General features: G+C 53.3%; 2 protein-coding genes across 2 annotated transcripts in view; one reads left to right on the top strand and one right to left on the bottom strand.

The window, feature by feature from the left end:
- Positions 1–21: 21 nt before the first annotated feature.
- Positions 22–6,448, bottom strand: LOC119110409 (conserved oligomeric Golgi complex subunit 3; the record flags this gene model as incomplete). Its single annotated transcript, XM_037234222.1, is given in 5 exon segments — positions 22–829; positions 1,255–1,431; positions 1,826–2,037; positions 5,858–5,984; positions 6,273–6,448. Coding segments are annotated over 5 exon segments (836 nt in total), but the record flags the coding sequence as incomplete, so codon positions are not given.
- Positions 6,449–8,038: 1,590 nt separating this feature from the next.
- Positions 8,039–11,058, top strand: part of LOC119109784 (conserved oligomeric Golgi complex subunit 3) — an 11,430-nt gene continuing 8,410 nt past the window's right edge. Inside the window, exon 1 of the mRNA XM_037233538.1 lies at positions 8,039–8,240. Coding sequence (XP_037089433.1) covers positions 8,039–8,240 — 202 coding nt within the window. The remainder of the gene's footprint in view (positions 8,241–11,058) is intronic.

Genomic DNA, 11,058 nt, shown 5'->3' with positions numbered 1-11,058 from the left:
ACTACATGGTGGAAAACTGCAAAGAAACTTCCTTGGCCCAATTTTAGTCTGATAAATACCTCACCAGAATTCTTATGGAACCAAACAACGTTACACGATCGCCCCAGTAATAGAAAGCAGTTTTATACAAATCAGTGATAACCATGAAATTGATCGAGCTCCTTTCACAACAAAACATATAAAAAGACTGGAATGCTTGGATCCTTTCACTACGATCAAGCAAGGCGATTATGGTGAGCACCCACAAATGCCGCACCAATCCGGATATGAAAGGCCGGTACCTAATGCCAGAGATAAAACAAACAAAAACGCCAATCAGCGATAAACAAAGACCATAATGACCACGTGAGGGCCGTCACACCCAGCCAGCCCCGGCGCCTACCAGCGCTGGGCACTGACTGCGAGGTCCCGCACGCGCCTAACGCGCAGGGCCTCGCGCGGAGAGGCGCCCGCCCACCGGCCGGACCGCGCGGCGGCCACCGCTTCGACAGCTGACCATGCGAACGTTCGGCAGGGTGTGTCAGCCCGCGGAAGCGCGGCAGGGCGGCGCGACAGGGCAGAAGCGCGGCGCAGAAGGCATCGGGACGGCCGTTTACCAGCGCCGCAGCAGCACGTCGCGCCGCACACGATAACGGCAACAACGGAGCGAACGCGGCCGCCGCCGGCGGCGCCGGCAGCGAGGTCCCTAGGACGGCGCCGGCTGCATACAGGATGAGACGAGCACGCTGACCTGATCCTGCGACGGACACATGATGATCATGCGGTCGTCGTCGCTGTACTGTTGCATGATAATGTCCTGCAGACGCTGGAATCGCTGCAGCAGGCCCACCTGCGCATGACAGAGACGGGGCTGAGCGGGGTTGATAGCTGGCCGCCCAGCCGGCTGGAGCGGTCGGCAGTCGAGCGGCAGGCACTCCGCACAATGCCACGGGTGGCTCGATGTCAGAACTGAATGTATCGTGTGGCAAAAATGCATCGCTACGTACGATGGTTTGAACAATATATAAGCACGTTCTGTTTTTTGTTGTTGACACGTTTGAAAATGACGCACCCAATGAGCTTAACAGTTTAACGAAAGCAAACTCCACCCCCGGACCTTGCGCTTCCCGCACTTTGAAAAGGATGAAATGCTGTACCACATCCGCTTCACCTGGATAGGCAGGTGGGTGGTGCAATCCGCACCCACTCGCACAAATAACGGCAACATGCACACACGCACGCCTTGACATCAGGAGCTCGGCCACCTAACCTCACCTTGACGGGCTTGAAGAGGATGAACTCTGTCTCGCGGTTGGCCAGGTAGAGCTGCATACTCTGCTGTATGTCGGGCAGGTGGGTCTTGATGAGCCGCTGGGTCTCGGTGACGGCCGCGGCCACCGTCTCGGCCGGCGGCAGCGGCTGGTCCGGAGCCGACTCCAGAACGGCTTCGATCTGGAGGACGGCAGACGCACTCTAAAGCTAGCCAGCGCATCAACTGGACCACAATGTCACAGAGCAGGTGTCAAGCATCTAACTCTGTCTTCTTGAGGAGTGAGCTCGCACCCGGCGTCAGTAGCTACTATTGCTGCATAAAGAACAGCAGTTTCGCTTCGATTCGCCGCGACAACGAAGCCCGTGGTCAGAAAGCGATCGACGCATCATACAATACTAAACACAGGAAATGAAACAATGCGCACGATACTCCAGGTCCCAGGAGCCCTGAAACACAAGTCCCTAGATATGCCAACCCAGCGTTGCTGCACCATGAACCACACGTTCACTCCGTGCCAGCCTCAGCCCAGCCACCAGGCAGCCGCTCCACCACCACTGCCGGCCGCCTGCTCACCCTCAGAATGACGCTGTGCACCGGCTGCTGGAGCAGCTGCTGCGTGCCGCGGATGAACGCCTCGCACACGCGCTTCAGCTGCAGGTCCACCTCGCGCTTTGAGTCGCGCGTGTGCTCCTGAACGGCCGGCGTGCCCTCCAGCAGGAATTCCAGCAGCGCGTTGCTCGAGTTGAGCGCGAACAGCTGCGAGCGCCGCTGCACCAGGCCCATGGCTGCCGGCAGGGCGCGTGGCCGTCACCGTGCGGCCTGGCACCGAGCGATAGGCCTGACGATGGAGCCACGGGACAAAGGCAGACGAGCGGGGCCGCGCTAGATACGGTGCTGCTTGCCAATCCGCAGACACCGGGAGAGAACGAACGTGGGAACAAGCGAGGAAAGCGTCCAGGCTCAGACAGGTTCCACGCCTTTGTAACGTGGCAATGACGTTGACGCGCGGCACGGACATGACTGCCCGACTGCCAAGAACTGAATTGATCCCTGATGTCCGCTTGAAAAACCTGAAGGTCCTTCAGCACGTCTTGCCGCCAAAGTTGTGTTTTTCGGATTTTTTATTAGAAAAGCACTCCAACTTCATCATATTTATGCGTCGAAGGTACGATAAACCAAAAGTATTATAAACCAAATTTTTAAGCCACAACTGTCACATTAGCCAAATTCCAAAACTTTCTTTGAAGGGTTTTAGAAAAAAATGTCTTGGCCACGCCGTCGTCATCCCAATGCCTCTAAACGTGCTTGCACGATTCAGCCGATTGACGTCACCGGGGATAGATTTCCATGGTCTTAAAAGACCTCCCTTCCGAAGAAAGTGAAGCTTTTGTGGTTTTATGTGCATTTTCAGTCTATTTTTGTCACTTCAGTGCTTTTTATCATTGTGAGACATATACTTTTCCATTCTGATTTTGCAGTGAATTAGCGGACCGGCCATCGGCGGCGGTGTGACGTTTTAAGGGAGATGCGATGACGGTTGAGCGCTGAATAATGAGTAAAAATTGCATCAAGTATTAAACACATCGCAGGGAATGCTATTTCGAATCTTAAATCATTTCATTGTGACGAAGGCTGGTATGTATTATGCAGTGTATTGTATGTATAGTGCGATCTTTGTCTCGGGAAAGAACCAGTAGCGGTGGAACATTAATGGAAAGGGCGGGGAGGGTGACTCGATTTGTACCCGAAATTTGTGCGACAATGCTTTGCACCTCGTTCCCCTCCATGCGCCGTCATAGCGCTGTTGTTCAGTGTTCAAATGTTCAATGTTGCCCGGAGTTGAGGGGGAAGGCCTATCCCTCCAATCCTCTGTCCGCAGGAAGAACCACTGGTGTCCTGGTGTCCTGGCTCCCGGTTGGCGGTTTGTATTTAGGAGAGAACGGAGCATTGACGTTTGAAAGCCCTGCATTTCCATCATTTTTATGTGCCGAATATCATACCACATGCAAACTGAACCAAATGTAGCACCAGTGGCGCTTGCGGAAGGAGGGGTACAAGGGTCCCAGGACCCCCCCCCCCCCCTTAGTTTCCTAATTCCGAAGGTCCAGGAGAGCCCACCGGGCCGACGATCAAGGACCTCATCGAGGGGACTAAGGGCTCGATGGGCTAGACAGTCTTCTTCAGAGGCCCAACCTGCAGGGACGGGATCTCAGATGGCAGTCAGAGGATTTATTGCGCCGTTCGGGGAACCCCTCAGTCGATAAGCGTCTGGCACTGAGTCTGGCACTGGCACTGACACTGGCACTGACACTGGCACTGACACTGGCACCTGAGTCTGGCACCACCAGCACCGTACAGTCGGCTCCGTGTCGGATGGGCCTGAGGGCCCACTTTCAAAACGACGACCAAACTGGGGCCAGCGATTTACACCGATCTGAGCCACCGCATCTGTCAGGGGCCTACAGTGCCTACCAGAGACTCCTGTATTGACAAGGGGTCCCGCGTTGACCAAGAGCAGTGCTCAGTGAGGCCCCAAGATGTGCCCGGGGTTCGCCGAAACCGACGATTAAGAACCTGATTGGAGGGCATAGCGGCCCGAAGGGCTGGCTGTAGGTCAAACAAAGGATCACGGCCCGTAGGACCGTGACCTGAAATATTACACAGAGGGCTTCTTATACCGTTTGGGGACCCCTTGAGACATTGCAGGCGTTTATCATGGCCAGAGACCACCAGCACCGAACAGATGGCTACGTGTCTGTCTAACCATGATATTCCATTTCCCAAGCAAGGACGAGGCCGGGACCCATGATTTGCACTGGACTGGGTCCCTGAAACAATGATTAGGCCCCTGTGTCGGCCATGGGCCCAGGGTATTAACCGGGGGCCATGTGTCGGCAAGTGTCCCGAGTTCACCGCGGGTTTTGTTTGCGCAGGCCCGCAGAGGGGACGAATAGCCCCTGGAGACCAAAATATCAAGGGCCCAATCATAAGGCAAGAGGCCAAAGGGCCAGAAGCACGCCCCGTAGGTCACAATAAGGACGCCCCCGCCCGTTGGGCATCGCCTCCAAGGCCAGCCAGAGGGCCTCTGCATCGATTGGGGATCCGTGGGACAGTGCGGGCCTCTCATACTAGCGTTTGGGCGCTTAGCTTCGCTATGTGCCACTTCAGTTCTAAAATGAATATTGTCGCCGGATGAGTCCACATTGAAAGGGTGCGCCTCTACGCTAGGTACGCTTGGGTACGCCCCTGGTGCATGCTCTGGGTATGTAACGACTAACGCGTTGTAAGGCATGCGATCTTTCATGTCCGTTGCCACACGTGCGGCCGTCCCAGCGTTAAAGGTGTGCCCCCGTTGAAGTCACATAGGGATTTCTGCTGAGAAGTGCGTTGTCGGGACAGTTTCATTTGGTGTATATCGCCTCGGTATTGGCTAACCAAAACCTATTTGGCGCACTGTGGCAAGCACAACAGGGTTCGAACCAGGAAAAGCAATACTCGTCAATGTTCAACGATGGCTAAGGAATAAATTGACTCATAGATAAAACAGCAGGAACGGCCTTATTCCCCGTAAAAAAACGGGAGAATGGAAATATAGATGCGTTGATATTTCAACAACATGCCTTTATCGAAGCAAAAAGCAGGAGTAAATTCAAAATTGCCTGCTGATGATCCTACTCAATTTTCCAGGTTCTTTTTAAAACAGTGGGCCATAGTTTTTACATGTACCCAACATTCGGGGGATTACACAAAGACCAGTGGCCAGTCGTTACTACGATACAGTGTATATCTAACTAAGAATAAGATCACGCGAGAAATACGCGTACATGTAAACGAATTTGTGTACACGTATTTTTTCGCGTGATCATATTCTTAGTTATACACCGTATCGTAGTAATGGCTGGCCACTGCTCCTTGTTTAATCCCCCGAATGTTGGGTACCTGCAAAAACTATGGCTCGCTGTTTTAAAAAGAAAACCCTGAAAAATCGGGTAGGATCATCAGCAGGCAATTTTGAATTTACTTCTGCTTCTCGTTTCGATAAAGACGTGTTGCCGAAATATCAACGCATCCACATCTCCATCCTCCTCGTTTTTTTTTTCTACGCGGAATAAGGCTATTACTACTGTCTTATCCATGTGTGTAATGCTTCTCGTAAATGCACTTAACAACTTACACAAAACATCAACTCTTTACATATTTAAATGCCAGGTCAACTACCCACAACCGTGAGGTACGATCTGGTATTTTCATGAGGGAAACGGAGCGTTCAGAAAAAAATATGTAGAGAAATTTGCGCGTCAACATATAATATCGATGGCCAGTCAGCATGCTGATCTTCCAAAGCACAACATTATATTGCAATTAACTTCTGCTCTTGTTTCGATCAAGGCGTGTTGCCGAAACATCAACCCATCTATATCTCCATTCTCCTGATTTTTCTTCGAGGAATAAAGCTACTACTACTGTCTTATCTACATTATATTGCCATCACAAGTGGCAAATGTACCGTGGGAGCTGGTAACTAAATAGGGAGACATACTTGGCACCGAGCATCCAAACAAGTGGACAATCGATGCGTTAGTTACCACCAGGAGCACCACTTACCAGCGGTCTTGATCTTGCTGAGGTCCAGACTGATCTCACGCACGGAGAAGTCCACGTGGAACGGCGCGATCTGCTCACGAAGAATCAGCAAGTGCTTCACCTCGAACAGCTGGGCATCACGCAACGACTGCAACCGGATCAGGGCGGCTATCATCCCCAACTGAGGCGCACGTGCCAGATCTAACCTCTGATTGCACTCTTGTTTCAAGGCAGTGGCGACGCCGCTCCGCCTTCAAACTACGACACACGTGCAGCCATGATCGCATGGCTTGAGTGACGAGCTGTCGCGGAGTGCTGTAAAGTCCACAGATCCAGAGTATACACCTGATTGATCAAAGCGCCGTGACACCCCGCACACGCCCGCACCCCGTGGCGCTCCCCCGCGGCCGCAGGCGTGTCATCCGCGTGCCTCTACCTTGGTCTCGGCGATGGCACGCGCCGCGTTCTGCAGGCTCTGCACGCACATGGCGAGCGCCTCCTGCGAGAGGCCCTGGAACACGCCGCGCTCGGTGCAGCGGTACAGCTTGCTGAGGCAGAGCAGTGTGCGCCGCACGGTCGGGTACCACATGCCGTGGAGGTCGGCCGGAGAGTCTGCCGACACAGCCGGCCGCCGTCACCAGGACCGCCGCCGCAGCCGGCGCCGCTGGTAACTCGGCCGACACTGGTGACGGGTGCTCAGGGATCGCGCTGCTGCTAACTCGGCCGACACTGGTGACGGGTGCTCAGGGATCGCGCCGCTGCTAACTCGGCCGACACTGGTGACGGGTGCTCAGGGATCGCGCTGCTGCTAACTCGGCCGACACTGGTGACGGGTGCTCAGGGATCGCGCTGCTGCTAACTCGGCCGACACTGGTGACGGGTGCTAAGGGATCGCGCTGCTGCTAACTCGGCCGACACTGGTGACGGGTGCTCAGGGATCGCGCCGCTGCTAACTCCGCCGACACTGGTGACGGGTGCTCAGGGATCGCGCTGCTGCTAACTCGGCCGACACTGGTGACGGGTACTCAGGGATCGCGCTGCTGCTAACTCGGCCGACACTGGAGACGGGTGCCCAGGGATCGCGCTGCTGCTAACTCGGCCGACACTGGTGACGGGTGCTCAGGGATCGCGCCGCTGCTAACTCGGCCGACACTGGAGACGGGTGCCCAGGGATCGCGCTGCTGGTAACTCGGCTGACACTGTTGACGGGTACTCAGGGTAACGCGCTGCTACTAACTCGGCCGACATTGGTAACGGGTGCTCATGGTAACGGAGAGGATGGTTACAGGTCACTGTTGGAGACAAAGCGGGGGAGGCGATAAGTGGTGCTAGTGATGAGGCAGGGACAGTGACGTGTGGTGATGGTGCGGGTGGGGGTGGGGGTCACCGAGCGAGGGTAGTGACATTTGGTGGTGGCAACAAATGGTAGTAGTGGTGGTGGGAACAGAGCGAAGTGGCACCGGGTGGCGGTGATGACGGGGCGGACGTTCCCGCAAATCCTGGAAAGGGCTGGTATGCTCAGAATGAGGACTGCTTGTCGCCTGTAGAAGCATTTACATCATCGCGCCTTGACCCAACACGCATGTCCTGCCGTGTAATTCCGTGGAGCGCGTACAGGAGGTGCGTCATGCGCCACCGCTGTGCCTAAGCCACTCGCGCCTGCAATAAATCAACAGACGAAACGCAGTGCCTGGTTACACCCCATCCATCACAGCGCAAAGCCATGCGTCACTGGAATTCCACCGGCTGATTGAGGCCGGTGTATTCTGCCCGTTTCGACCCGGTCCCACTGCGGCCCACAATTCCAAAAACCGACAGTTCGTTCCTGCTCTAGTTGGAGGCGTTGGGAACAGAGCTAGTCGCACCACAAAGCGCCACTCTGATCGTCACAGGTGGTCCAACAGAGTCGGCCGTGGTATGGCAAACAGCATTCCACAAAACACATTGTTCGTGGTGGTGGTAATTGCCGCGGTGGCACCGCCCGGTCCGCATCTGAGCGTCACCTTTCATCGGCGTCCGGTGCTCCTCCCTGTCCGTGCCACCCCGCACCTCTCGCCCGGCGTATAAAGCTGCCCACGCCCCAGTCACGGCCAGTTTCCCTTGCTGCGCCGCCACCTCTCCATCATGCATTGCCTGCAGTTGGCCTGTGTGCTGGCGATGGCCTCAGCCGCCTGGGCGGCGGCCGCATGCCAGCCAGGCACTATGTGGCAGCCAGACACCAACACCACGTGTAAGTGCGACCCGGCAGGCCGGGCCACCTGCGACACGCGTCTCACGGCAGCCGAGTATGACGAGCGCGCCGCCGCCACTCAAACCGGCCACGGCGACTGCGCCGCCGGCGACAGCTGGGAGGAGCCTGAGACGTGCAGCAAGTGCGCCTGCCTCGACGACGGCCTCTGGTACTGTGAGTACCGCACCTGCGCCGGCCAGGAAGAGGCGGCGGCAGCGGCGGCGGCGGCGGACGCCATGGCCGACCCGGCGGCGCGCGACCAAGCCGACATGGAGTGTACGCCCGGCTCCACCTGGATGGAACTGTGCAATGAGTGTTTTTGCACCACCACCGGCCTAATGGCCTGCACCATGAAAGGCTGCGTGGAAGACGAAAATGCCGCGGAGGGCGAGAACGCGACCGGCAAGGCCTAGAGGATGATGAGTCCTAGCCATACCTTCCAACTCTCTCAGTTCGGGCTGCACAAACTGTTCGGTGTCCTGGCGGAAGCTCTGCACAGCGGCTTCAATCGGTTTGCTTTGGGATCTGTTTGGTAACTGCCTTCATGCAAAATACAGTGATGGAGACACTTTTGTTTTCTAACCGAGGGCCAGCGTTAATGATTACGCCGACGGACCGATATAACGGTACAGAGAACGCGGAAATACGACCTTAAATGATGATTATGAGGATGATGATGGCTGTGGTGACAATGCTGATGACGTAATTGGGGCGCATCGACTTCTAGCCAACGAAATCAATCAGTTCAGGTAGAATCCCAAAAAGCACACGTACGTATGGGCCATGTCACTTCTGCCATTGCCGGGCACTGTAAGGGCAGTGTCACATAAACGCTTCTTTAGAATCGTCGGCAACCACATGCGGCATGTTGACGCAGTTGCTACAACAGTTCAACTTACGGAACATTGAATAGGCTTTGGGGAAAAGGACGCGGAAGCGAGTTTAAAGCAATCGCAACAGGAACACACTACAAAAGGACTTGACGCGCACTCGGGTGGGGGTTATATGATCCACCCATGTTTTTTTCTAGAAAAATCCGAACAGCCCATCATAGCCGCACCAAATTTGGATATCTGTAGGCTTTTCCATAGCGGGGCCTTTTATCATACAAAGTAATATGCACCTTGTATGGTCGCTAGCCTATGACTGGTCAAAATCGGTCCGTGCCTGTCAGCTGCGCCAATTCCAAGGGAATCGTAAGATCTGATGCAACAACGGAGTGTTAGACCAAGCCATACATCTCTTGGATAGTTACTTACACAATAACATCTTCTAGGATCACAAAAAAATCAATTGACCTTGGGTAAGGCATGAAGAGCGGACCGAGGTCAGACCAATCTGCCCTTTTACTGAATAACTCTTTAAAGGGAAAGTTCCATAATTACGAAGGTTGTTAAGTGCACTTGCGAGGAACGTCATGCATGCAGATGAGCTAGCATTAATAACCTCATTCCTCGTAGAAGAAACAAAAGAACGGACGATAGATGTGATATTTCGGATACATGCCTTTGTCAAGACGAATATCAATGGTGAATTCAAAAAAGCTTTTTTGGTGCCCAAATTGCCTTTTGAATGAATAAGTGAATGCTTTTTGAATTGCCGAAATGACAAATTTGAATTTACAACTGATATTCGTTTCGATAAAGGCATGTAGCCGAACTATCACATTTATCTCTCCACTCTCCCATTTATGCTACGAGGAATAAGACTATTAACATTAACACTGCCTCATCCATCGGAATGTTCCACATTTGAATATGTTGAGGCAAACGTCAGTATGATATAGAAAGCTTATTATAACTTACTCGTACTTAACTTACGTACAACTCTTAGTATGCTCTTAAGCGGAAGACTGCTATAGACAGTATAATTTCATTATTGGGTAAATGTGATGCTCAATACGTCATTATTTGATTGCGTCACGGATGTATGATTCTGAGGTGCTGCCACACTGGCCGTGCGAAATTGTCACCTTAGTGCTGCCCTGTAGTGTTTCAATCTCCCAAAAGGTGGCCATGGCGGTGCTGAGGGTGTTGCTGAACATGGCGGTGCTGAAAGTGCTGAACGAAATACTTTTATAACATCGTGTTGTGGCCCTTTCTTGTGTTCTTGTAAAGGTATCCGTGAGTTTAAGGTGTCTGTCAGGGGACTGTAATCACAAACGCAAAATGCTGACTGACTGACAAAATACCGACTGTTCGACGACTGCATTCTTCTTGGCCAACTCTGAATGGCTAATGGGGTGGCAGAGTCTGAATGGCATTCCTATGGCGTAACGCATGCCTTAATTAACCTTAACTAGTCTGCACGAAATAGTCTGCACATCTTCGCGAGCGAGTAGCTCAGAAACTAGAGGGCTTAGGTCTTCAGAGGGGACAGGACTGTAAGATGGAGCGAATGATCTTCCAGATGGCTGTTTCAGCTCAAAAACCCATATGAATAAGGAACACTCCCTTCAAGAAGTAGTTTCTGATGCTCATTTGGAATTTCGTGATAATAGGGACGGTAACAGACGGCTCCCTTGGATTTTTTACAGGCCGTTACTGACCTTAAATGGCCCAGATCGTCCTTTTGCGTTTAGGAACACCCCGCTTAGCGTATTTCGAGACGGTTGTTCAAGTTCCAAAATTAAAACAATTCCGTAGGTTTTTGGTTACCATGCCCTTCTCCAGGCCAAACAACGTCACTAACCCCAAATGAACACCAGTGATACTTAACTTAGAACGGGTATTTGGATATCCGGGACGGGGTCAAACTGACTGGTGCCAAAGAGCGCGTGGGATTCAACCGGCGGGCCGGGATTCACCCGGGCGCCTTTTAACAATTTGTAACTCAAACAGATGTTAACACTTAATTTGCAGAGAGGTCCTTCGGATGGGGATGCGCCTGTAACCCGAACAACCACAATATTTTGATACTATGCTGACTGGGCGGCGGACCGTACCAAACGTACCAATGGCTCTCACGACATAGCGGATAACAAACAAAAATC

The sequence above is a fragment of the Pollicipes pollicipes genome, unplaced genomic scaffold (genome assembly GCF_011947565.3).
Source record: "Pollicipes pollicipes isolate AB1234 unplaced genomic scaffold, Ppol_2.1 Scaffold_7231;HRSCAF=8579_pilon_pilon_pilon, whole genome shotgun sequence".
NCBI classification, from domain to species: domain Eukaryota; kingdom Metazoa; phylum Arthropoda; class Thecostraca; order Pollicipedomorpha; family Pollicipedidae; genus Pollicipes; species Pollicipes pollicipes.
Note: the sequence above shows the minus strand (reverse complement) of the source record. Positions and strands in the feature narration are given on the sequence as shown.